Here is a 27,195-nt window from a genome sequence, read left to right as displayed (position 1 = left end):
TTTTACAAGAGACGAGTTTCAGGGACTTTTTACCTTTTTCGTGAGTTATTTTTGTGGATGGTTTTTTGAAAATGAAGAACAGTAGAAGCATCGAAAATAGGAAAAAAAAGGTACGACTTTTTATCACTCTTTATTTATTTTGTGTTTTTCTATTTTACAGCTATTTTTGCTAAGAACAAACTGCCTGATTCGTAAGACTTTAAGTTATCTTCAGCTAGACTACAATCCTGGACATAACTATTTGTCACTCCCCCTCTTCCATCTTCGGTGTTGATTTGGAGTCAGTAAAACTTGCAAGTTTCCTCCCTCCAACATTGAAAGTGGGGAAAGGGGGAAACAGCATGGGGAAATTAGTAGTCAGACAGCAGTTTTGTCCACGATTGTAGATCCCCACTACTAGCACTTAGCTCCAATGAAAGAAAGTGTCTGGAGATCGGGACGAAGTTTGATTCATACCACAATTATATAGCGCAAGAGACAAAAACCAAAACTCAAAAAACTTACATTTAGTGGCTGGTGGACTAGATAGAGGTACGTCGTAACAATAACCAGATGAAGCTGGACATGTGTCGTTCAATGTACATCCAAACTCAGAACAAGTTTTTCCACCAAAGCCTTCAGAACACTGGCAGGTGAAATCGTTCCATTGGTCTACACAGGTCCCGTTGTAAAGGCATGGTTTAGAATCGCACACTGGAGTTCCCGGACAGCCTAACTGGAATCCTGGTTCACTGTCTGGTATTATGACGCTGACGGTAAAAACTAGAAGGGATAGCTTGGTTGGTCAAGAAATTATTACCAAATTTGACGGCTTGCAAACAGCCACTCATAGCCGTAGTAGAGACGGTTTTGATGTAAAGCGAAGGCTTATCCACACCACCCATTAAAACCAAATTGACTGTTAAAGGGAAAGGTGTTTGGAAATCAGTTTTCTTTGCACCAATTTGAAGATATGATGATGTGACCGTGATTTCTAGCTGTTGGCCATTGGACACAAACAGCTCTGGCGATTCATTGTGGATGACTTTGACGGCATTCTGGTCTGTACTTTTATGGGTGATTTTCAAATATGAGTTGATGATTTCGATGAGAATGTATTGGAAAGTGGCATCGTCAGCACTGGTCGGTTCTTTATCCATCAAGATGGCTACAAATCCGTTCGGTTGCCGTGTCCGGAGTAGGAAAGAGAAACCGTGTGTTGAGTTCATCTTGTAGTAGTTTTCTGTTAGTTTTGAACGAACGTAAAGGTTGGACGATGTTTCTGTTGAGCGACGTCGTCGTCGTACTTTGTTTGTTTTGTTTTGAGCAACAACAGTTTTTGCAGGAAGTTGAAATCCAAATGATTTAATTTCTGAAATGTGAAAATATGAAATTTAGAGATCCCTTAAGACTGTATTTTCAAAAATGAGTGATAACAAGCGATACTTTTATGGACCTACCTGGTTATCAAACTAATCAGTGAACATTGAAACAATGAAACACATGAGACATAACTGGTCAAAATACAAAAAAATAAAGAAAATGAAAGCATATCTATTGAGATCAACACTATTGAAAAAGAAAAATGTTGAAAAAATGAAGGAAAACCGTTTTACGCCGGTTTTCGCCTGTTCCGGCGATTTTTAAGGAGTTCCGGATTCAAAGGATGATTTTTTTGGAAATCAAACAATGCTAAGTTTTGGGCATCATCATAAAGAACATTTTTCTGTAAAGAAACAATTAAATAAGTTGAAAAAATGTGACGGAAATGTGAAAAAAAACGACGATTTCCGGCACATTTCCGGTTCTCCAGACCGGAAAAAAAAATTTTTCGACAAACGGTTTTCGACACCTTTTCGGCAGTACTAATGTGCATCTATGTGCAAAAAATCGCAAAAAACTAATGAGAAAATCTCGAGAAAATCTCAAAAAACCGCTTTTTTCGGGACATTTCCGGTTCTAGCGGCCGGAAAAATTTCTTTTTCGAAAATTGGGCTCTGTCACATTTTGGGCATTGCCATTTAACATCATTGTGCAAAAAATCATGAAAATCTGTCGAGTATAAGTTGAAAAAATGAAGGAAAACCGTTTTACGCCTGTTTTCGGCTGTTCCGGCGATTTTTAAGGAGTTCCGGATTCAAAGGATGATTTTTTTGGAAATCAAACGATGCTAAGTTTTGGGCATCATCATAAAGAACATTTTTCTGTAAAGAAACAATTAAATAAGTTGAAAAAATGTGACGGAAATGTGAAAAAACGACGATTTCCGGCACATTTCCGGTTCTACAGACCGGAAAAAAAAATTTTTTTTCGGCAAACGGTTTTCGACACCTTTTCGGCAGTACTAATGTGCATCTATGTGCAAAAAAATCGCAAAAAACTAATGATAAAAATCTCGAGAAAATCTCAAAAAACCGCTTTTTTCGGGACATTTCCGGTTCTACCGGCCGGAAATTTTTTTTTTTCGAAAATCAGGCTCCGTCACATTCGAGGGTTTATAGTAATGCACCTTTGTGCAAAAAATCAGAAAAATTGAATGAGCCAATCTCGAGAAAAGTTGGTAACTAACGTACTAACGAACGAACTAACTAACGAACACGGGTTAATTTATAGGACCTCCACCCCACCGGGGTAGGTCCAAAAATTTGCCAAGTGCAGCAATGAAAACATCATGTCTGTGTGCCAACAATGATGGTATAATTGGGTGTATAGATTATTAACACATTGATATGCAATACCGTTGGACAGACGCTAAATTGCAATTATTTAGACGAAAATACTTAATACTTAAAAGCGAAAAATTGAACATAGGACGGAGGAGCGAGACAAAATACCTTTACATGCTAGAAATCTTTTCATGAGAATTGTTATTATTTTATAAAAAGAGAAAATTAGAAATTTCAACTTTCAAAAAGTTGACTTAGGGCTATCTTGCTTTCAAGCGACGATATACTATAAAAAGAAAGTACAAAGCTTCCACAAAAACATTTATTACCTTGGTCGCACTTTGATCCGAAGTATTGTCTGAAACATTGGCATGATGATGATATCCATTCGTCCATGCAATTACCGTGTCTGTTACATGAGTCCACACCACACTGTTCTATTCGTTGGCAATCACCAAAGACCAGTCCTTCATGACCAGCATCAGATTCAATGTAAGTTTTACCATTAACAGAAAAGTCCTTCATACAGCCGATAAAATCTGAAGAGATATCAGCACTGTTTCCACCGACAGTGATAGATTGAAGATCCTGTATCTTAATTGCGTCAAATAGCTGTGATCCAAGACCGCTGACTTCAATAGTGGTCCTTTGAGCATTTCCGTAAATCTTTACATGCTTCCAAGAACCATCAACAAGGTTTTTGGTAGATGTAGCATATGTTGATTTGATGTCACCATGCTTCATTGTCAAATTACCGTTCTCCAGGTAGAAACTTACAGAGGTTGTTTGGAGGTTTACAGTCATCAGCAATCTATTAACGGTGGTTCGGAATCTGAATTGGACGTCAGTGTCAGCTTGGTTGTTAATGTTAGTGATGTTCCAATGACCGTTTCCGTTCATGTTGAAAGTAGTTTTGATGTCACAAACCTGTATAAAAAAATGGTTATTTTGTAGTAAGGGGAACACTTAGGACCCGTGACATGTTTTATGCGACGCAACCAAACCTTCAAAGAATGGAGTATTTCGGTAACACGAGAAAATCGACCGCTAATGACGTCAAAACACAACTTTTATGAGATTACGTCACTTTCACACCAGATTGATTACACACGGAATAAAGGCCGGTCTCCACTTGCGCGCGCTGCGATCGCACTTTATCTATCAAAGCTTCCACGCTATTGGTCAAAAGAAAAATGAAGCACTTCCATTGGCGCGATCTGACGTAACGGTTGAAATAAGTTGAAATATATTCAACTTTTTTTTCGAGCGCGCACTACATTTTTATGACGTAATCTTTTTTCCAAGCAAAAAGGATATGACGTAATCTTTTTTCCAAGCAAAAAGGATTGAAGCCAAACGGTGCGATCGCAGCGCGCGTAAGTGGAGACCGACCTTAAGAAACAACGCAAGGTACCTACCTCCCCTGTGTATCCTGCAGCACAATAACATTTGAACGTTTCACCACCCATTGGTTTACAAACGCCCTCATTCAGACAGGGCGTGTTGATGGTGCAATAATTTATTTCTCGTTCACAGTTATGTCCAGTGAAGTTGGCGGGACACGAACACGTGTAGTTATTGATGAGATTGTTACACGTACCGTTATTGAGGCACGGCTCGTCAATGCATTCGTCATAGTCGGTACTGCAATTCTTGCCTGGAAAATATAAACAATTTTTTTTCAAAATATAATGACGTAATAAGGTGACAATGACGTCATCAATGATGTCGAAATTTTTCACAATGCCAATTCATATTTGGTGACTCTTGCAAAGTTTAAAGTCAATCGGACAAACATTTCATAAATTATCAAAAAATTTACGTTTGCCCCCCCCCCCCAAAGATGCTCGAAGGGTTAATAATCATTGACACACAAAGGAAAGAAAACAAACCACTGTATCCTGGCTGACATAAGCATTTATAGTCATCGACCAAATCCACACACGTAGAATTATTCTTGCAGTAATCAACCATACAATCCTGTGCATTGGTGCTACAGTTATTTCCTGATAACCCTGTGACACAAATGCATTCATAACCAGCCCTGAAGGAAATTTAAAGGATTGATAAAAAGTTATTCATTTAAAAAACAGAGAAAAAAAGAGCTTTCTTTTTCTCTTTTTCAAAAAGTATCATAGTGGAATCTACATAACTGGAGCGTGAGTCTCTATAACCTACAACTCAAGTCTCCTTTAAACTAAATTTAGCAACCTTCTAATTTCCTCAACTCAAACTACAGTGTAGTCCCTTTAACCAGCACCTCTATAACTCGAAAAAGTTTCTTAGTCCCTTTAGTTAATAATGCGTTATAAACATTACTCCATAACTCGAAATTTCTTTAACTTGAACAAATTTGTGTTCGCTTGCACGAACGGGTTATGAAGACTAAACTTTAATTTACGTTACGTTTGATTGTTCGAGCATGACATTGGGTTTACAAGGGATGAATGACGTCAATTTTCTGGCAATAAGCAAATCAATCTAAAACGACTTCAAACATGAAGAATTTAATCCACCTGGTAATGTCTTAACCAGTCTACTTACGCCTTAAGATGTGTATGCTAAAGGCACACCAAGGTATGCACATCAAAAAAAAACACTCACCTATCATGGAAACTTGTCTCGTTCACCGTGAAATTATTCATTTTCATTGCCATCACATTCGATCTTTCAATGCATTCATTCTCAAAGACCTTCCAGTTGGCATCCACGTATCGACAAGGCTTTGTCTGACATTCGTTGATATCTACGTCACACGTTTTACCGTCAAATCCGGGGAAACAGTTACAGGTGAAGGTCGAATTCAAGTCCTGGCAATGTCCACCGTTGACGCAGGTCACATTCTGACAATAATCAATGTCCTGGCTACAATTCTTTCCTTCGTATCCAATATAACATTGACATTCGTAATTGTTGATACCGTCAACACAGAAACCATTGATGCAAGGCATAGAGGCACATTCATCAATATTGATCTGGCAATTCTTTCCAGTAAATCCAGCTTCACAACTACAGTTGTAAGCATTGATCAGATCATGACAGGTGCCATTGTTCTTACATGGTGTAGGATCACATTCGTCGATTTCATCCTCACATTGTTTGCCAGTGTACCCAGTATTGTTGCAGTTACAAACAGGATCGTCTCCTTGATCAATACAGTTGCCACTATTGTTACAATATGGTTCACCGTGCGTCTTTAAGTAACTGAGACAAGGGAAGAACGCTTTGTTGCATCTGATACCTTTATAGAACCAAAAAATTGTTGATATTAATGGATCCAAAGATATTACATTTAATTTCTCAACTAGTTTCCCAGAATTATCAGACTAAGGCATATGGAAAGCTAGAGCAGCTTTATCCTTTAATAACTAAAAAGACTCATCCTGATTACATTCAAAGGAGAAATTTTGACGATAAAGAAAATGATTGACATCATTTTCAAAGATCAAGATAGAAAAAGGAAATTAACTTGAAAACACATTCCAGGGCTGTCTAGGGATCAAGAATTTGGTTCGAGATCTAGGGAAATTTCGAGCGTAAGTGATTCCAGATAAATAAGGACGGTCCTGAATTCAGAAGATATTGGAGAGCGTGGTCAAGATAGGATATTCTACAAGCAATAGAATCCTCATTTTCTATCAAGACCGGGAAAAACTGCGTTACCACAGTAATATTTAACGGGAAAAAATTAACCAGAAATTGTCTGAATATTTTATCCGCATTAATTAGAGGACACATTTAGAGACGGTATAATAAAATTTCAAAAAAAATTCTTACCAGACCATCCAGGCTTGCAATCACAGTGATAGCCGTTCGGATTATTCTTTGCAGCGACTGAGTTAAAACACTCTTTACCATTGACACAATTGGAAGGTGTGTCACACTCGTTCACATCTTCTGTACAATTTGGGCCTTGGAATTTCGTCGAGCATTCACACTCATAAGACCCCATAGTATCCCGACATACCGCTTTCCAATCTAAAGAGTCACACAGTTTTGGGAATCGTTCGCATTCGTTGATGTTGTCGGTACAGTTACGCCCTTCGAAGCCTTTCGGGCACTGGCAAGTGTAATTGCTAAAGTCAGTGTTATACATGCAGGAACCTTTGTTTTGACATGGATTGTTCGGAAAACAGAGACCAATTCTTTCGGTACAATTCTGACCACCGTACTCGTCCGAGCAATTGCATCGGTATCCTGTGAAGTAAAAATATTTAACACAAAAATTATAGCTCGCTTAAACCTCAAAACCTCCTCAGATTGTTTCAGTCAAGGTATATTTTGTTAATGAATAAAGGATAAAAATGTTGGTCACACTCTGGCTTTATCCCCGTAATCAGACAACTAGCGCATTGAAAGATCAAAACTCTATCACAATTATATTGGATACGAAATTCCCTTGTGACTTCTCGTCTGTAACACTTTACAAATACGGGGGTTCGCAGGGGAGGATTGAAGTCACTTAAAAGTAATAGACGATATCGGCTTCACATGAAAACTCAGATTTGACCCCCAAGAATTCCCCACAATGCTTTTTAGGGAAAAAATTTCACCGTGAATTTTTTTCCGCGCAAAGCAATTTTCGGAGGTCAAATCTGAGTTTTCACGTTAAGCCGATATCGTCTATTGCAGTACTGTCTTAATAATTTGACGTGATTGTAAAGCAAAACACACGTAAGTAATAGACAAACAAAGTGATAAAAAAATTGCGTTATGTGCTAGACTATAAACACTTACCAAAAGTAGGGTCACGTGAGCAAGTAGCATTGTTTGCGCAAGGTGAAAACAAAACACATGGATCTTGCGCAATCGTACAATTGTCACCAGTCCACGAAGAAATGCATTGACATGTGAAATCGTTGAGACCGTCAATACACTGACCGTTGTTTTCACATGGCTGGTTGTTGACAGCGCAATCGTCAATATCAAGTTCACAGCTACAAATGGAGGGAGAATGGGTGCAATGCTACTTAAACAAAATTATCACCTTTTTAAACAAATTTCAGGCTTGATGTTATAGCTGTAGTCGTCAAATCTCAGGCAGAAGCACTTTATTAAAAACAATATCGAAAGCAAACTTAAGTATTTCCGAATTAAATTTACAGAGAAGATAACAATAATATGTAGTTAAGCAAGTATGCAAATTTTTAAACATCTTTTACAGGTCCCGCCAAAGCCAGGCATAGACTCACTAAAAGAATTTACAATAAAATTAACAATTCATTATCCCCAATCTTGACTTTGTGATGGTTTTGTGGCATTTAAAAAGTTATTGAGACGGTTAAATAATCATCATTCAACTCTCGAAAACCAGAAAATCCTGATTAAAAAAAATCCCCTTACTTCCTGCCAGTGAAACCTGTATCACATTGACAAGTGTAATTGTTGATGCCATCCAAACACGTTCCATTAACGCAAGGATTACTGTCACACTCTTGTATGTTCACACTGCAATCTCTACCCGTGTATCCTGGCTGGCAATCACAACGGTAACTACCCAAAGTGTTGACACATTGACCACCGTTCGCGCAAAGGATTGTGGATGTCGCATTGCATTCGTTTATGTCGTCTGTACAGTTTTTACCTGTGTAACCTGTAAGATAGAGATAATACAATGTAATAGAGTTTCTGAAGGTAATGGATTGATGAATCCAATGCCTTGTTCAATCTAGTGTAATATTGAGTAAAACTTAGCGATGCAAGCCTCTCCCTTATACTAGCAATAATAATGGCTTTACAAGTTTTGTGCAAATTTCAATATTGTGTGATAGTGTATCAATTACTACAAATTTGAACTGAGTTTCAGCCTCTAGGAAATTGTCAATTTGCACTGCAAGGTTGAAATTGCCTGCACTTTTAGAAAAAATGTTCTCGTACGAAACAAGGAGAGTAGACAAAGTGAGCCTATGGGATGTCATTGTACACAAAAAAAATGATAGATGGAAAGAATCATGATTGGATAATGCCCATATATTTGGTGAGTGGCTTTTTCAAAAATAAATTTGTCTTTTATGACACTCAGTACATGATAAAGTAGAATTTGCTTGTGTTTGTTTTTAACGGTCTTGGTCAACTGTAAAATTTACTGCGTTCCTAAAAATTAAGAGTGAAGTAAGGAACTTTAACAGCCTAAAAGTAACAAAACTTAAAAAAATATATTAACCTTCCATGCATGTGCATTCATAGTCGAGAAATTTATCAGTACACTTGATACTGTTCTCGCAATATCCAAAAGTACACTCGTCCGATTCTCGATCGCAATTTGTTCCGTTGTATCCAGGAAAACATGAACACACGTAACTGGCAAATCTATCTGTGCAAGTACCTAAAGGAAAATGTGTTAAGAATAAGAGTATAAAAACAAGACCACAGATTTGAGGTTATGACAATTAGCAAATGAAATACTATAACAACAGTTATCGTCAATTAATAATATTTCTAAAGCAGCGTGATTTCATATTCAAAGGTCAGGGCTAAGCAAATAGTAAAAAAAGAAGGCTGACGAACTAGTGTTAGGCTAGACAGGGGAATTTTTCGACAAGTCTTTGCATAAAGTTTCTCAAAATAAAAAACACGTAAAAAGTTAGGATTTCAACGACTAAGAACAAAAATTTAGTACAGCTTGGAATTTTCAGGACAAAAGGAAATCTCAATTTGTATAAAGGGCTAATTACACTACACAATATTGCTTGGTCAGACAATATATTGATGATAATTGCTGAGTGCCTGCAATATATTGAAAATGTATCCGCAATATATTGTAAGCTGGTTTACAATTATCCAACAATATAGGGGGATTGTTTACCGAAAGAAAACTTATTTTTATAATAGATAACCTGTTATTTACTGTTATGTACATTACAGTCCGAAAACTATATTGTCAATTATTGTTTGTCAATATATTATGTAGTCTAAATTAACCCTTAAGCATCATTGTTGGTTTTGGTCTCTTCATCTTGTGTTCTCAACAACGATTATAAGGGGATCATTTTATGACAGCTAAAATTCTAGACCACAATCAAATAATAAAGTGAGTAAAATACCCATTCACTATGAATTTATTAAAGGAGATAACTACAAGGATCAAAGGATCCGCAAGATTGATTCTTACCATTGACACAGGGGTCAGGTTGACACTCATTTATTTCTGATTCACAATTTGTGCCGGTGTAACCAGTATCACAATAACATGAAAAGGAACCATATCGATCCTTACAAGTTCCGTTATTACAAAAGTTGGGAGTGTCACATTCATTTAAGTCAGTCTCACAAAATTGACCTTTGAACCCAGATCCTGTACAGTCACAGGTGAAATTTTCGATCAAGTCGATGCATCTTCCATTTATGCATTTGTTAGGTATGCAATCATTGATGTTTAGGCCACAGTCTTTGCCAGTATAACCTTAAATTGAAGCATATTGGATCACTTATTTTTATCATCATTAATCAGCTAAACTATAAAGATGATCAATATCATTTATGAACTTTAAATATCAAACTAGCCTATGCACTACGTATTGTTTTTGGAAAACACCTTTTTAGCTCAGAACACAGGGATGAGATTCTCTACCTAAAATAAAAATCTTTTTTCTGCTCTTCAATTCAATTCGATTGTGAAAAACAAGCCAATCACTCTCAGTTGAGATGAAAATTTGCCTAAGACTATCATGCTAAATAAATTACAAAAAATACACTTTTATACCTCTAGTGCAATTGCATCTGTACTGGTCTGTGGCATTTTTATCATCAATACAAACTGCATTGTTTTTGCATGGATTTTGCGTACAAGCCATCATTTTAGTTTCACAATTACGCCCAGTAAAACCAGTTGAACAAGTGCATACATAATTGCTCCCATCTGGTGTATCGTCACAGGCCCCATTAATACAAGGATTGCTATTACAAGGTGAGCCGAGATACGTTTGACAGTTTTTCCCTGTATACTGTCCCTGACACACACATTCATAACCGTCAGGTAAAGGATTACAAGTTGAATTGTTTATACATTGGTTTTTGGATTCTATACAATCGTGGATAGCAATTTGACAAAATCTTCCATCATAGCCATGTGGGCAAACTATTGTGAAAATGAAACATAAACAACACAATTAGAAAACAGAAACTTGACTAAGGGAGAGCTCTCTGATTAGACTGAAGGCAACAAGTATAGAAACTTTAGCTATAATGGATGGGTTGGTGTGAAAAACATGTAAATTTACATCTCAAAATCACAAAGAAACGAAAAATAATTGTTGATTCAAATTACCTGTTGCTGGTTCACAAGGTGCCCACTTATCTAATGGACAAAAACTTTTTATAGAATCAACGTCAATTTGCGTACCAGTATATAAACAACCATGAAATGTTGAGGACCCTAATGTTATTTGGTTTCCATTTCGCCCAGTAGTTAATGTAGCTGGGAAGAATTGATTTATAATTGGTAATGTATCCGCTTTGTGCTGTGTTGGATCAGGTTTCAAGTGTACATTAATCCCTGTTGAGTTCACTAAAACATCTACGTCAATGTACACGTTTGAGTCTAGTGAAAATTTAGGCTGGATTGGAAATCTTTGTTTTGACCCATTTTGGTCCAACGTTAATACAAATATTGTATGAGAATTATTTATAGGTTTCTCTAATGCAATTTCAATTTGATTTGTTTGTGATAAAATTCTCCCTATTGAACATGCCAGAAAAGAAAACGAGAATTTAGCAGATGTGTCAATCCCAGATGCAAGCTGTTGCTCACTTCCATTCAAGTAAACAAAAGATGAAGGTATTGTTGTACTGCTTGATAAACCAAAGGAACCTAAAAAGAAAGAATGAAATTTCAAAATTTCAAGCTATAAAAATTGTCTTCCAGTAAAAATCATTTTATGCCAGAGTGCCAGTACAGGAATTCAATAATTCCTATACCATGGTTTGCCTGTTGCGTATAACAGACAATATTAAACAAATCTCTAGAGTATTAGCATGTCTATAGTATAAAAAGCTGAACAATTTTAAAACAAGTTGAAGTATAATACTGTAATCCAAAATATATGAAATACATATGTCAAGAACTGTAAAAGGCAATAAAGCTAATGAAAAATAGGTGTGAAGTAGCTTCAAATCGTATAAAAAAATTTCAATAAAGCTTTTAGTTTCTATGTATCATAAAAAAATTATTATGCATGGGAAAAAGTCAAGGAATATCGGAAAAGTATGACATGAAATAATTTGGAAATGTATGTCCATAGCGTGTCTTATTTGCTGTCTCCAGTTTAGTTTCTAAATATTGATCTGAAAGTTTGAATTTTTTGACCGAATCACATTCCATATTGTGGAACATCCCATTCATCTCTACTAATATCTACTTCTTTTTTACTCTAAAATAGTCGAGTTTAGTGAGGTCTGTTAGCACAAAAATACTTCAGATGGTGATTAAAGCATGAAATTTGGCACAGATGATCCTTAGAGGGTCTAAAACTTAATTTTAAACAGTAACACCAAATTTTGCCACCTGGCCACCTGCCAGATGACGTCATCAGGTGGCTTAGCAAAAATTTATTTTTTTGAAAATATTTAAAATCTGATGGTATCAGCGGAAAGTGCATGAAATGCTGATGAAAATCGAGGTATAAAACATACCTTCAAAATCTTCCTATCAAAAGTTATGAAGGTTTAAAGTTTTGTGATGACGTCATCATAAGCCTTTCCAGGCAAAACCTAAAATCCCGTAATAACGGAACTAGTTGACCAAATTTAGTGTTTTATACATGAATCCATGTCAAAATTTGAAGTTCCATCTGATGCTTGGGTCTAAACAACATAGGAAGGCTTAAAACATCCAAAAAAATTAGTTGGTTGTACACTGTGCTCCTGAAGGGAGAACGCTGCGTTGATTTGCCTTGTAAAGCTCAAAATCTAAGTTTTAGTATTCTGTTGGATTTAAAGCTTTTAATTCAATTTGAACATCGGAATCGGAAAAAGCAGTGAATTTTGATATGAATTCATGTATAAAACATGAAATTTTGTCAATTTGTACTAAAATTACGAGGTTTTTAAGTTTTGCCTGGAAAGGCTTATGATGACGTCATCAAAAAACTTTCAACCTCCATAACTTTTGATAGGAAGATTTTCAAGGCATGTTTTATACCTCAATTTTTATCAGCATTTCATGCTCTTTCCGCTGATACCATCAGATTTTGAATATTTTCAAAAAAATAATTTTTTGCCCAGCCACCTGATGACGTCATCTGGCAGGTGGCCAGGTTGCAAAATTTGGTGTTACTGTTTAAAATTAGGTTTTAGACCCTCTAAGGATCATCTGTGCCAAATTTCATGCTTTAATCACCATTTGAAGTATTCTTACGTTTTTATGTGCTAACAGACCTCACTAGTTCAACTGTATGTAGAAGAAAAAAGATTAGGTATATCTTCATCAACAGAATTTCATTGCAGTTTAAAATTGATTGAGTCAATTTTCTAATTGAACTGACAGTCAAGAAGAGATCATTATGACTGGATGAGATATTTGGTTTATTTTTTGCTGATTGCTTCTGATAGGAATATCATGGGCTTTATGCTGGTTAACTAAACATCAAACAAACTAAATACACAGTACTAAAATGTCAAATCAGTAACTTTACAGGTACAATGTGAATGGTGATAACATTTTTGCAAGCATTTTAAGGTGAAAAATGGCTTCCAATTGTGATTATGTGATTAAGCATGGGATCTACCCCCCAGAAAGTTGGGGGTACCTAAAAAACAAGTGTTAAAAAGCCAGGTACCTGGAAGTATTCTTAAATTTAGGGGGTACCTGATATGTTTGAGATACAGTGGGGCTTTCGCATGTCTTTACACGTATGCGAACCTTGCGTGTCAGAAACTCGCAAGCAGCTTCTTTCACTATTGAAAACCTATTTATTGTTATTTACTCGTAGCCTCAAAATAATAGGGAGACTCAAACTATTTAAAACAGGTCAAAAGCCTATTATAATTTGCGAGCTTTTATGTAGTGCAAACAGAAAACATTAGTCTGCGTGTTGAGTGTCGCAAGTCTTGTTATTTGCTTATAAGCTTACCGTTTATATACTATTATACAGTATTTGCCTGATATCCTTTATTATTTCGTCTTTTGGACGCTTTAACCATTCAATAAATACATTGAAAGATTTTTCACAAATGTTTCAGGTGTTTTTTCTTTATTTAAGATAAAACGTCAGCAAAATCGTAAAATACTTACTCGCTTCTCTATTAATCAACGATTGAATAGCACGTACCTATTATACTAAACTAAATAGGCCTTTTATAAAAGGTACGAGTTGAGTGTTTGGAGGGAAATCAAAAGCCACTCGCATTGAACGAGTCTGAATAAATTGGATTTCTAACACTGATACATTTTGTAAAGACATGCGAAAGCCCCACTGTACCTGCATTTTCATAAGTGGGGGCAAGGGCTGTTGTTTATGTATGAAGTAAGTTCCTTGAATAGCCCAATTTTCCAATTTTGAATCCAACCTTTTCATTCAGAAGACTTTATAACTTTGTCTGTCTTTCATTTTTCACCCATTTCAACTAAAGCTGGCTCGCCTAGTTGGCCCGGGCCATTTGGCCTACTATATAGCCCACCTTTTGGCTCACTGATTTTGCTGAAGCAGTTTTTAAAAAAGCGAGTAAGAGTCGAACGTCGATATACTGTAAGGGGAAAATTGTGTCATCACAAGCTATTTGAAGTACAAATAAAACAGAGCGTTCTTGAGACTTTCTGAACGTTCACGAACGTTCCATAGCGTTCCTAGAACGTTCCAGAACGTCCTCTATCGTTCTAAAACGTTCAGGGACGTTTGGAACTTTCAGAGACGTTCCAGAACGCTCGAGAACGTTGCAGAACGTTCCAGAACGCTCGCGAACGATCTTTTGAGTCCAAAGGTTAATATTGACTCAATAAGAACGTTCGAGAACGTTATGGAACGTTCAGGAACGCTTCCGAATGTTTTAAGACATCCTTAAACTAGTAAATAAAAGGGAATGACCAGGAACGTTCAGGAACGTTCAAGAACGTTCTCTACAGTTCTTAGAACGTTCCTAAACGTTCAAGAACGTTCCATATCGTTCGTTTTGTTGGAACGTTCCATTTCATTTGTATTTAAAGTTGCTTGTGATGACACAATTACGAAATTTCAGCCAAGTCTAAAAAATACTTTGAGGGGTCCCTATTGAGCTCTTGGCCAAGTCAAGCTAGCGAAGGAATGAAATCCCTGAGAAGTTATAACAACATCCCACGGCTTTGGTTCACACACTAGCGATCCCCAGTTTGAATCGGGTCAAGGGCACTGTTAAAATCTTTATCCAGGTTTTGATATTTCATGTTTTTTTGGGTGTAGATTCCGAAAAAGTTCTGAAAAGTTGACGGAAGGGCGCTACGGGACCGTAAAGGACCCGTACGGGACTGTAAATGACCCCCTCCCCTAGCGTCAGACTGGGTGGGTCTCACGACTTGAAACTTTCTGGAGACGTCAATTATATCGAAGGGGGAAAGCATCCCAAATTTCATCACTCCACTGTCACTGTCCACCGGGCTAAGGGCTGCGAAAGGTACACTGCAGGACGTCCCCGTAGGACGATTTCCGGGCGGTACAGCATTTTTAGGCCGGTCAAACTTTCCGTGAGGCATCTCTACCGAATGGAGAACAAGCCTTCAATATATCTGAGAGGTAGCACCAAAATTGAAGACACAGCGCCTGATTAGATTTTGCCTTAAATCGGTCTGGACTTTTTTAACAATTAGTACACAGGGACCTTCAGTAAAGTAAGGCAGTCATCGAAAAAATGCTCTGTTCGCGTCGCAATGGGTGTTAAAAATGCATGTGGGAGGACGGGCGGTCGAAAAAATTCCAGGGTTTCTTTTAATCACGCCAGTAATTCAGGGGCGGGTGGTGACGCGAGCAAAACAATTTTTCGATGGCCGTTAGAGAAATTGAGAAAAAAGCTATACTTTAAAATAACAAATTACTTTTCCTGGATTTTTTTCCACATCTCCGCACCGGAAAATCAGCGGAAAATATGATGCGGGCAGGTGACGCGAATAGAACAATTTTTCGATGACCGCCTAAGACCTTCCTGTAAGGACGATATCCGGGTCGTGCGAGTCTATAAATTTTGTAATTTATCCCGTTATATTGACGATCGACTCTTACTCGCTTAGTACACTTGTTTGACAATCGAATTGCAATTATTCCATTGTGTTCGATTGCGTTCAATACACCGTTTAGTAGTCTCGCCTCCTCCACCGTAAAAACGGTAGGTAAAAATGCGCACTTTAGTACTGTGGAAGGTTAGAGGCATGTAAACATTGTGAATTTTTTTCTTTCCTTTAAAAAGAATGATTTACATATTTGAACATGATATCAATGATAATTTTATGGATCTCTCCTGAAAATTTCACAAAAATTCATCTAGAGGAAAAGAAGTTATGATTAAAAGGAGCTCTATACCTACCGTTTTTCTGCTGAGTTTCCTTATGATAGGGTGAACAGGCCAAAATCTTACCCTCAATTTTTAGAAACCAAATTAATTTTATTTGAAAGTCCTTACCTTTATGAGAAAAATGAGGGGTCATTTATTAGAATTGGTTAAGTATTCCCAAAGTTATTCCATTTTCAAAACAAAAAAAAAATCACCTTTTCAAAGAATCGCCTCCTTACACCACGCCAGCAAGAAATAATTTTCGGAAGCACCAAAATCGCGCCGAAAATGGCGGATGAAATCTAGTCTTCCGTGTGGCGGGGTGTGGGGAGTTTTGCCGGTGTGGTCTGAAAATCGGCCTGATGACTGTTAAACTTTAGCTTATCGCTAATGAGCTGGAAATGATAGCTAAACAGAGCTAAAAACAAATTTCACCACTAGAAAGCTGAAATCCTCAGCTTTCAGATGGTGTATAGTGCTTAAATGAAAAAATCCGCAATCTTGTTAAAAAATCGCAATTTCTTCTTATTTTTTGAAATTCCAGACGGCCTTGTAGATTTTCAAATAAAGCACTTTGTGATAGATTGTAGCCTAATCTTACCCTGGGTTTACTAAAAAAAAAGCGATTGAAAAGATGAACCAGCTCAATAGCGACAGTCATTTGTTTCAATGTGGGTCGAGAATTTTCCGGTGCCGTGGTCAGCGCTAAATCGCGTTTTCACCTTGACGTCGAAAAACACGAATATCTTTGGAAAGAAAATAGATACCGTGGATACAGTTTTTTTTACTTGTTTCCCTGATAATTCCTGATTGATTTAAAAAAAAGAATGAACAGATTTGGATGATTTAAAGGTAAGTACTAAACGACCCACGGCATGGCCCGAACATGTTCGGGCCTGTTCGGACCATGCTCGGGCCACAAAAAAGTATTATTGAATCGGCCCGAACATTTTGTTCGGACCATGTTCGGGCCATGTATTTATAATTGATAGGGATTTGCTTTATTTACCTTTCCTGGTTTATCATCATCCATTGTTAAATATTTTCATTAGACAAATTCAAAGTTCCAAATACCAGTTTGATTCACAAAGTTGTATAACAGTACAACACAAAAAACGATCCAGAAAAATTCTGCTTCGAATAGGAGAAGACCACGAGAAAAGGGAACGGAATAAAGAATAAAAATAAAGAAGACCATATTATGTAAGATTCAAATCATTCTTTTTAATAATTTTCCTAACTTAATTGGAAAATAAATGATTAACTTTTATATTTGAACAATATATATTTGAATAAAGATGAAGATTTCTAAATTTGTTTGCTAAAATAAGGATTTTAAAATATAAATATTGGGTCCTGAAATTAGGCAAAGGGAAGTCAGGTATTAGTTTACCGTTACCCGCCCGCATGTGTTTGAGCTACCGCTTAAAAATTTTCATTATTTTAAAAATTTTCATTATTACTATTTTTTTCAGTCCAAATATGAAAAACATCAATACATGACTTACCAATGGCTCTGAACGGTATGAAGTCATCTCCGCGTATGCATTGTCTTGCGAAGTGTTCATGCAACTGATTTCATCCACACGCTTTGTATCATCGCCACTCGTGCGCCCAATGTGAAACAAAGGATACTAGCGAGTGCGCCTTGAAAAGAAGCACGCCCAATGTGAAACAAAGGATACGAGCGCGCGCACCTCAAAAGCGTTTTTATCCTCAGGTAATATATATTGAAGAGGTATAACTTAATAGTATAGACACTTGCAGCTTGGGAGAGTTTATGGTAAAATAATGAATAATGAATAATGAAATTTTGCCGCATCGAATTTTGAATTCGTTGTAACGGTAAACTAATACCTGATTTCCCTTCGCCTTACACGCGCGATCGTAGCAAGTTTTCCAAAATCTGGCCCGAACATGGTCCGAAACTGCGCGGGCCATTTTTAAAAAGTATTAATCAAGAGTCGTGGGTCGTGTATGCATTGAAGTTCATTTTTGTAAATTCTTCCTCGTTCCGCGCAAAAAATCCCGACGAGTGCGCACCCTACTTATGAAAACCAAATTTTTACCTACTGTTTTTTTACGCTCTCCCCCGGAGTTTCCCGCAATCACTAAAATCAAAACAATGGAAAATTGTTTGGACGCGTGCGCAGTCGACACTACTAAACGGTGTATTGATTTGGTGTTCGATTCGTTTGATAGACCTTTTATTAAAGAGGCAGCCATGTTGAATAATTATGTACTCCAGCATAAAAACAATGATACAGCCATGCATAATTTTTAAAATATGTATGATACAGTAATTATGCATGGCTGTATCATTGTTTTTATGCTGGAGTACAATTATAGGGTGCGCACTCGTCGGGATTTTTTGCGCGGAACGAGGAAGAATTTACAAAAATGAACTTCAATGCATTAGTACTTACCTTTAAATCATCGAAATCTGTTCATTCTTTTTTTAAATCAATCAGGAATTATCAGGGAAACAAGTAAAAAAAACTGCATCCAGGTATCTATTTTCTTTCCAAAGATATTCATGTTTTTCGACGTCAAGGTGAAAACGCAATTTAGCGCTGAACACGGCACCGGAAAATTCTCGACCCACATTGAAACAAATGGCTGTCGCTATTGAGCTGGTTCATCTTTTCAATCGCGGTTTTTTTAGTAAACCCAGGGTAAGATTAGGCTACAATCTATCACAAAGTGCTTTATTTGAAAATCTACAGGCCGTCTGGAATTTTGAAAAACAAGAAGAAATTGCGATTTTTTAACAAGATTGCGGATTTTTTCATTTAAGCACCATACACCATCTGAAAGCTGAGGATTTCAGCTTTCTAGTGGTGAAATTTGTTTTTAGCTATCATTTCCAGCTCATTAGCGATAAGCTAAAGTTTGACAGTCATCGGGCTGATTTTCAGACCGCGCCAGCAAAACTCCTCACGCCCCGCCACGCGGAAGGCTAGAATTCACCCGCCATCTTTAATGTTTTTCGGTGCTTTCCAAAGGTCATTTCTTGGTTGCCCGTGGTAGGGAGACGATTCCTTGAAAAGATGTTTTTTTTGTGGTTTGAAAATGGAATAACTTTGGAATTACTTAACCAATTTTAACAAATGACCCCTCATTTTTCTCACAAAGGTAAGGACTTTCAAATAAAATTAGTTTGGTTTTCAAAATTTGAGGGGAAAATTTTGGCCTGCCCACCCTAACAATTATTCAACATGGCTGCCTCTTTAAAAAAAAATCTATTGACATATCATCTGGCCAACTAGGCGAGCCAGCTTTTGTTGAAACTCCTAATATACACCTCTTGTTTTTACCTTTTCAGCAGAAAGAGGCAGCAAATTTTTAAAAACTTTTTAAGAAGTGACTTTGATTTTTTTCGAAGAGAAAAGTAAAAATGTATAGGGAGAAAAAATTCAATTAAAAATGGGTACCTTACCAAAAATAAGAATAAACATAAACAACGGTTTCGATGATTGATAAAGAAGAAGTCTCATCGTGAGGAATTGCCATTTTGTTTCGAATGAAAAGCTAATCTAATGCCTTTTTTCTTCTGTTTGATTGTGGTTATTGCTCATATTTCTCTCCCACCACCATTTTGTAATTTTTCTGGAATGTTAACTATTTCTTGGTCAAACACACTAAATGAAACTTTTCGAACAAAGCAATCTGATTAGAGTGCAAGAAATCAAAACATTGTAACAAAAGAGGTGACCACGCTATCGGCACAATCTCGAAACTCCGTTCTTTGTTGGACTCCACTTCGGATTTCTTCAACTGAACTCTAAAATTAACCTTTTTTTAGAGTTCAATGTCTTCTCGTCAGAAAGCGCTTGTTATAGATTCCAATATTGCACATGTAAACAATGATGTTGTTTGTTTTGGTTTCGTTTTCTCATCTAATCAAGCATCAGGTCGTTTGCAGGAAGCCACTCCACTTTTTTAAAGTATTGTATTGTAAGTTTGAAATTTGCTTTTCTATTTTGACAGTAACAGTAATTTAACAGTATTGTACTGAATTTGAATAGAAGTGAATACATTTTTATAAACTGTCCGTTGTTTATTTCTCTAACTTGTTTAATCATAATATATAATATAATATAGATTTATGTATTGCAAAAAGCAGTTACATAAAAAAGACAAGCCTATTCTCTCTTTTTTGAAATATTTATGAGAGGGGTCACTTGCATTTAAATAGTTGTTTTGGAGAATGCGAAGGCGTATTAATTGAATAACTATAATTACTCCACGACAGTTACCTAGGGACAAGAGGACCCTGCCGACGCACCGAACTTAACGAACACCGGACACGCGAAAGTCCGGTGTAAAATGAGAATTTTTTTTACCACCGGACAATTTCTGCACCAGACTTAAGGAAGTCGGATGTCCGGTGTCGGAGAAAGATATTTTTCCCACCGGACAATCAAAACACTGGACATGACCAGTCCTGTGCATCCGGTGTTTCTTAATTTTTTGTTTCATAAATGTTCGGCGTTCAAAATTCCCTGTATGCGTCCGGTGTAGCGAAAGGATACTTTTTGCCACCGGACAAATACACCGGACAGTCCGGTGCGTCGCCAGGGTCCTGGGACAAGATAATGGGCCATTCCAGAAAAAAAAATTACCCCAGCTATGGATGACATCAATTTTTGAAATAAATTTTGGCACAGAATTCCAGGCAAACTTTACAGAGAAAGTATCGGAATTCCATGAATTTTACTTAATTTTGCATTAAAGTATTGGGATTCCATGATTTTTTTAGGTTACAGTAACGGAATTCCACTGTTTTGATAGGTATTTTGTAAATTTGTTACAGAAATCCCGGACTTTCTTGAAAGCAATTTGCTACGGAAATTCCATGTCGTCCCTTGGGGGGTAAGGAATAAAAACTGGAATGGCCCAATTTGACACGTCAGGGATCGAATTAGCGTATCGCATTTCGCATTTCGCGAAGTGCTTTAGGATTACTTACAAGCTAAAAAATGAAAATTGATCCATTTTAGGATGCAAAATCATGCTTATCAAAAAATTGCGATGCACTTTAACCCTTATTTTGATGCTTGCACGCAGGGGGGGGGGTCAGGGTCCAGGATACCAACCCAGGGCCAAAAAACCTAACTTTTCAAGATTTGAAATTAGTAGACACCACCACCCCCTAAATTGGTATCAATACCAACTTGAAAACTCAAATTTTCTAAAAAAGGGGGGACCCACCCCACTAAATTGGTATCGATACCAACATGAAAATCCTGATTTTCTGAAAAAGGGGGACCCACCCTCCCCCCCCCCTAAATTGGTATCAATACGAACTTGAAAATCCTGATTTTTCTGAAAAAGGGGGACCCACCCACCCCCTAAATTGGCAATCAGTAAAAATGCAAGAAGTTACCGTAAGTTGGTCTAATGTCGACATCCTTCTTCTAGTTTCGACACCCTTCTTTAGAGATAGGAACAATAGTTAAACTGAGGAAGGTCGGAATAGCTGATTGACTTTGACTAGCGAGCGCGATGAGAGGAAAAATCTTCAGTCTATCAGTGATTTCGACCTTCCTATTATTCCTATCTATAAAGAAGGATGTCGAAATTAGAAGACAGATGTCGACATTAGACCAACTTTGTTACAACATTTGTTAACATTAGTTACCCTTTCAGCCTTTTGTGTTAAAACCTTAGTTGATAAAAAAATCAAGAAAAAACAAGCTTGAAAGTATAAATCATTAGGCATAATCATTAATGCTTTTTGTAGCTATATTTGAGTTAATTTGGTATCATCTTTAGAAGAAGGTCTATGTATAAGATAAGATTCTTGAAACCAAAGTTTATATATTTTTTTGCATTGATCATACTTGTCGATAATTTGATAAAGATTTAATTAGAACCTTGAAATATCTCAAAATAACTGCAATAAATTTCTCAAACTAAACTTCAAATAAACTTGATAAAAAAAGCTTTAAAGAAATTTTGATTCTTTTTATATACTGTGTAAATCTGTGTGAATATGGAAATAGACTAACGTATATAACTAAAAGTCTAGGCTACGTCAAATCTTCCTTTGTTTCGAGCGTAAAACTCCTACTCTTTGGGTGATGAGCTTGTTTTGTCTTGTCTTTTTTTGAATATTGAAATTCTCCAGATAAATTGAATGCGCACTGAGATTTTAATGAAACAATAGAGAGTTTCGAAACCTTAGCCAATCAGCTGTGTTTTAAACATTCTTTTATTTGAAATCTCTATTGATAAACATCTTTTGTGTAAGCTGTTTATTATGTTTAAACCTATTAATAAGCAATTCCCCCTGGGGTTACTAGTGGTCGCCTATAGCAGAGCTTATAGGCCAAGAGTAAGACCTAAAAGCCTGGAGCTGTTATTGTGTAGACTACTAAAAGTCAAAATTGCCAAGAGTTAGTGGTAGAATGGAAGAAATTAAAATCAAGGTTTGGGTAAAATTATTTTATTCCTTTTTATTTAGCTTAGCTCACCTAAAGGTTGATAATGGCTAGTGTCAATAGCAGAGTACCTGGTGTATTACATTTCGATGTCACAATTAATGATAAAAATGAAGAATCTACAATATCTATGTTGATATCACATATAAAGAAGTCATGGAACTCTACGGATTTGAAGAAAAAAGTTTATGACAGTGGAATCACAAACAGGTTATTAGGATTTTATGTCAACAATGATCCAAATACCAAAGTTTCTGCACAATGTGCAGCTTTGGGGCGCTCTGACATTGTCCTTGTACGAATATATGGTGCAAAAACAGAATTGATTATTGACCGTGCACAAGAACTAATAAATATGCAAGAGTTATCCCAACACGGTATTGCACCTCCACTTTATTGTACATTCAATAATGGCTATTGTTATAAATACATTGAAGGAAGAGTACTCGAGGTTGAAGATATGCCAAAGCCTGCCATTTATACCTTGATTGCAAAAAAGATGGCACAGTTACATTCTATAAAGCTCTCAGATCATTTCTTGAAGAATCATAATATGGAATCCAAATTGTTCGACATACTTCATCGTTACATTAATCTCATCCCTAAAGAATTCAAAGATGCAACTAAGCAAAAAAGGTTTGATATAGCAATTATACGTAGAAAAATGAATTTGTTGGATATTTCAGGAACATTTAAATTTTTTGCTTGTGACTTTTATATTAACTCCAATATTTTGAATCAAAAATTCCAATTTTTGTGTGGACTTTAAGTATTTTAAGCCTTTGCGTGAATTAAATTGAAATTAATCAGCCTTTTTTTAACTTTTAAGGGTAACAAGTACATTGTCGTTGCCTACTGTTTTATATATTAAAAAGAGTTCTCCATTGTATTTTAATCCTTTTCTTCCATTTTAATATTTTTTTGAATTTCTTTTGAAGATATGAAGAAGCTGTACCCTCATTGGAATCTTTACGAGGAGAGGTAGAAACTCTATCAGAAGCAATCAGCAATCTGAAGAACAAACCAAATATCTCATTCAGTCATAATGATCTCTTGATTGCCAATTTTATTCACGACGAATACCAAGGTTAGTTCATCTTATATAAAAAATCAAAATTTATTTCATATTAAAAGCTTTTCGGCTACGCCATCGTTAGTACAAACATAAGTAAAAATCACAAATTTTACTTTAAACGTATCCTTCAATGTAGAAAATCTTACCGAATCCACACATTTTCTATGAGACCTCTAGAAACCCACATAACATGTTGTATTTATCATAAAAGTGTAACCAACAACTTTCATTTTGTTTTTATTTTTACAATATATTTCGGATAATTTTATCTTCAGGGCTAAAAGTAAAATAAATAGATATAAAAACATTAAAAACAGTTGAACATTATTGTATTTTTTCCTGTTTATTTTCTCTAGAGTATACCAAATGTATTCTAATTTTGAAATTTTTTTCTACAAGAAAATAGCATAAAATCAAAACTTTTATTTCTTTATAGACGAGATCTACTTCATTGATCATGAGTATGGTTGTCCCAATTGTTCTGCATATGATATTGGAAATCATTTCAACGAATGGGCAGGTTGGTTGAATTACATATTATACAGTCGACTTATTTGGAAAGTGGGAAAAACATTCACCTCGATAGAGATAGAGAATTATATTAGTCTACATTTATTTATTTATTAAAGGATTGAGGTTCAAGGCGCGCCGTGGGCCTCTAAGAGCCTATCTTTTTACAAACGCTTGTTGTTTAAGTTTTCTTTAGGTGTAATTTTGTTCTGGAGCTTCCCCTGACTTTAAATTGAATAGTTATGTCTTTCATTTGAGCATTGAGCTTGCGTGCTCTCTTGCTAAATTCTTTGATTGTCAATCGTTCAATAATCGTGAGGTCTTCTGTTGCTCGATAGGATGAATGAGGGCCTTTGTATGTCGTGATGGTTCTCAAGACTTTGTTCTTGACTTCTTCATTTTCGAAAAGTGATACGATGGTACAAAAAAGTTTGACTCCATTATATAATAGGGTATTTTCTTTTATGTTGTACTTGTAATAAAATGAGAAGGCAAGTTATCAACATCCCTATAGTCTTTTTTAGTGGAAGCATTTTTCCATTAACAGTTTTTCACCCACTTTTTTTCAGGCGTGGAAACGGTTGATTATACCTTGTATCCAAGTAAAGAAACACAATTGAAATGGCTTCAAATCTATTTGGATGAATTGAAAACACTTAAAGGTATCTTTGAGTTTATGTTAAAGAAGGTGCAACACCATTTTCTGACATAATAATAATTTGGTTTATATTTTTCTATTTTCCGTTATGCTAGTACTAAGGGACACTGTTTTTACATTCCCAGACATTATATTACACCTTTTTAAGGGAAGAAATTTTCGCGGAATTTAATTTCGTGGTTTTTGTACAAATTGTCTTTGTTCAAATATTCTCAGGATTTAAAAAAATCACCTCTAAAAGTGGTCTTTTTATTGCAAAATAGGTGATAATGTAAGCTGAGAATTGTCTCATTCGCGAATTTAAATTCCGCGAAACCTCAACCTCTAAACCTGTAATCAAGTTTATTTTATTTCAAAAAGGTATTTCAGAGGAAAAGACAGGAGCGAATGAACTTGAAAATATGTATGTTGTTGTTCAGAAGTTTTCACTGGTAAGGAAAGATTTGTTAAGTTTTTTAAAATCCAATGAAAGTTTCTGTTTTTTTTGCAAGTTTTCTTATTCTCCACAGACATAATGGTTACATAAGTTATTCAAACGCGTTCCTCTCTCTGGCTACTTTGAAGGAAAATCCCAGACGAGAAGGTTTTATTTTTAGGCTAATTTTTCATTATAAGTGATTCAAAAAAAAAAATACCGCTCACGTCTTTTCTTTTAAATTTTGGCTTCCTTCCATACTCTTTGTTTTGTCTATAAACAAACATTTTACTTTTTGTATGTGTGGTTTGCGATTTGTCTGCTTATTTTTGTCTCGATATATCCTGTGTGATATTTCAAATACCTGAACGTAGGAAGGAAGGGATAAAGAACTTACAGTAATGGAAAACAAATAAAACCCAGACAGACCCGGCGGAAGCGGGGAGACTGGAGAGACTTCAGCCTCCCCAACTCTGAGCAAATGAGATATTTTTCTCAAATTCCTAGCGAGTTTTATCTCATTTTGAGCCTTTAGCCTCTCTTCTTTTACGGTGGTTCCGCCGGGCCTGCCAGAGACTTCTCTATCTATCTATCTATCTGTCTGTCTGTCTGTCTGTCTGTCTGTCTGATAAAAAGGAGAACCTTTTTATTTTACTTTTATTGGAATTACTTCTTCTCTTTTTTCAGGCATCCAACTTTTTCTGGGGTGTATGGGGTTTAATACAAGCACATTATTCAGAAATCGACTTTGATTATTTAGAGTAAGTTCTGTAGCTTTCTATTTAATTTCACGAGTAAGCCTGAAAACAGTTGAAAAATAGCCATTTTTGCCACAAATGGAGACTTTGGATTGGTTTCTCCGCCGAAAATGCGATTTTAAAAATCTTGTGATGGATTTAATTTCGCGAGTCAGGAATCTCATACGTTTTCGCGAGTTTTAATTTCGCGAAATTGGCGAAAATTCAATCTCGCCAAAGTTAATCCGATTAAAGTATTGACATTGATTGTTGCAATGATATAGAGAGTTTAAACAGACTAATTTAAAAATTGTCCTCTGATCATTTTGCAGGTATGCTATCGTTAGACTGAATGAATATTTCAAAAATAAAGACAATTTTCTGGCCATGAAAGAAGTTTGAAACTTGGTAAGGGTTTGTGGTTAACAGAAGACATACGACCTTATTTTACTTATCCTTTTAATTTACTTTCATATAAAATATGAAATATCTTTAAATTATTACTTTTTACCTGATATAATTATTATTTTGTAACTTTGTAATGCTTTTAGTAAGTAAGTAAAGGGTTTAGAGTGCATATAAATGAGGGATTCTTTGAAAGTCTGTTCATCTTTCTAATATTCAACTTTTGATATTTTAACTACTAAATTTACAATGATTATATAGTTCATAACTTAATATATACCTAGGTATTTTATAACAGATATTTGGGTTTAAACGAGTTTCCATCGGGGTTAGATTCAATGAAATAAAAAATTCTGACAGGGCTAGAAGTGTTCGTTTAAATTTTAACGTCAGCATTTTGAAAAAAAAATGTACCACTCAAAATAAAGATATCGCTAGATTCGACCCGTCTTCGAGCGTTGCAAATCTAAGGGTTTACTTTTTCTTGCCTGGGAAAGATAGACGATTCACCTCTTATTCTTGGTATGTGTTTCCAGTGAAATTTATGTAGCCTTTTTAACTGTAGGGTTTATACATTAGTGCATTATAGAAATGTATTTAGAAATGTATTTTCGATAAAAAACATCACTATCATAATAGCGTATTAGGGACTGAGACAGCATTTCGTTTTTCGGGTTTCTATATTACTGAATTGCTTCGAAGCAGGTTTATTCCAGAAAAAATGCTTCCCTCACCTCCAAAAGTTGAGGACATTTTTGCTAGAAAGTAAATCCTCCTATGAATCTTTGGCGAATTTGTAGATTTACATTTTTAGCTTGGAGTGAGATTTTTACGGCAGACCCTCTTGACGGA

At 35.9% G+C, this 27,195-nt stretch overlaps 2 protein-coding genes across 4 annotated transcripts; one reads left to right on the top strand and one right to left on the bottom strand.

Annotated features, from left to right (window-relative positions):
- Window positions 1–26,986, top strand: LOC136798238 (ethanolamine kinase 1-like). 3 transcript variants are annotated; one of them, XM_067054818.1, is made up of 8 exons: window positions 1–110; window positions 22,567–23,179; window positions 23,482–23,630; window positions 24,055–24,138; window positions 24,698–24,790; window positions 25,147–25,217; window positions 25,889–25,962; window positions 26,271–26,986. In XM_067054818.1, exons 2-8 carry the CDS (start codon window positions 22,590–22,592, stop codon window positions 26,338–26,340), a joined length of 1,131 nt encoding a protein of 376 aa, XP_066910919.1. In that variant the 5' UTR covers window positions 1–110; window positions 22,567–22,589; the 3' UTR covers window positions 26,341–26,986. The 3 variants fall into 3 exon arrangements, with proteins under 3 accessions (XP_066910919.1, XP_066910918.1, XP_066910920.1); XM_067054817.1 differs by lacking the exon at window positions 1–110 and adding an exon at window positions 19,964–20,054; XM_067054819.1 differs by lacking the exons at window positions 1–110; window positions 25,147–25,217 and adding an exon at window positions 19,964–20,054.
- LOC136798222 (neurogenic locus Notch protein-like) lies at window positions 729–19,875 on the bottom strand. The gene is made up of 13 exons (XM_067054802.1): window positions 19,537–19,875; window positions 10,912–11,454; window positions 10,348–10,722; window positions 9,757–10,047; window positions 8,809–8,970; window positions 7,989–8,238; window positions 7,383–7,582; window positions 6,423–6,842; window positions 5,250–5,886; window positions 4,538–4,689; window positions 4,064–4,302; window positions 2,975–3,572; window positions 729–1,351 (listed from the first exon to the last, which is right to left on the bottom strand). Exons 1-13 carry the CDS (start codon window positions 19,592–19,594, stop codon window positions 729–731), a joined length of 4,548 nt encoding a protein of 1,515 aa, XP_066910903.1. The 5' UTR covers window positions 19,595–19,875.
- Window positions 26,987–27,195: the final 209 nt, after the last annotated feature.

The sequence above is a fragment of the Clytia hemisphaerica genome, unplaced genomic scaffold (assembly GCF_902728285.1).
Source record: "Clytia hemisphaerica strain Z4C2 unplaced genomic scaffold, Clytia hemisphaerica genome assembly, whole genome shotgun sequence".
In the NCBI taxonomy this organism is placed as follows: Eukaryota; Metazoa; Cnidaria; class Hydrozoa; order Leptothecata; family Clytiidae; genus Clytia; species Clytia hemisphaerica.
This window is presented reverse-complemented; position numbering and strand designations above follow the sequence as displayed.

Excerpts from the sequence above, each read along its gene's own strand:
- LOC136798222 (XM_067054802.1), bottom strand. The coding sequence starts at position 19,594 with ATGAGACTTCTTCTTTATCAATCATCGAAACCGTTGTTTATGTTTATT. Across the intron at positions 7,583-7,988 it reads ACAGGTTTCACTGGCAGGAA|CTGTGAACTTGATATTGACG; the intron begins GTAAGGGGATTT and ends CTCCATTTGTAG. Across the intron at positions 3,573-4,063 it reads CTGCAGGATACACAGGGGAG|GTTTGTGACATCAAAACTAC; the intron begins GTAGGTACCTTG and ends TTTTTTATACAG.
- LOC136798238 (XM_067054818.1), top strand. The coding sequence starts at position 22,590 with ATGGCTAGTGTCAATAGCAGAGTACCTGGTGTATTACATTTCGATGTC. Across the intron at positions 24,791-25,146 it reads TGAATTGAAAACACTTAAAG|GTATTTCAGAGGAAAAGACA; the intron begins GTATCTTTGAGT and ends TATTTCAAAAAG. Across the intron at positions 25,218-25,888 it reads TTGTTCAGAAGTTTTCACTG|GCATCCAACTTTTTCTGGGG; the intron begins GTAAGGAAAGAT and ends CTCTTTTTTCAG.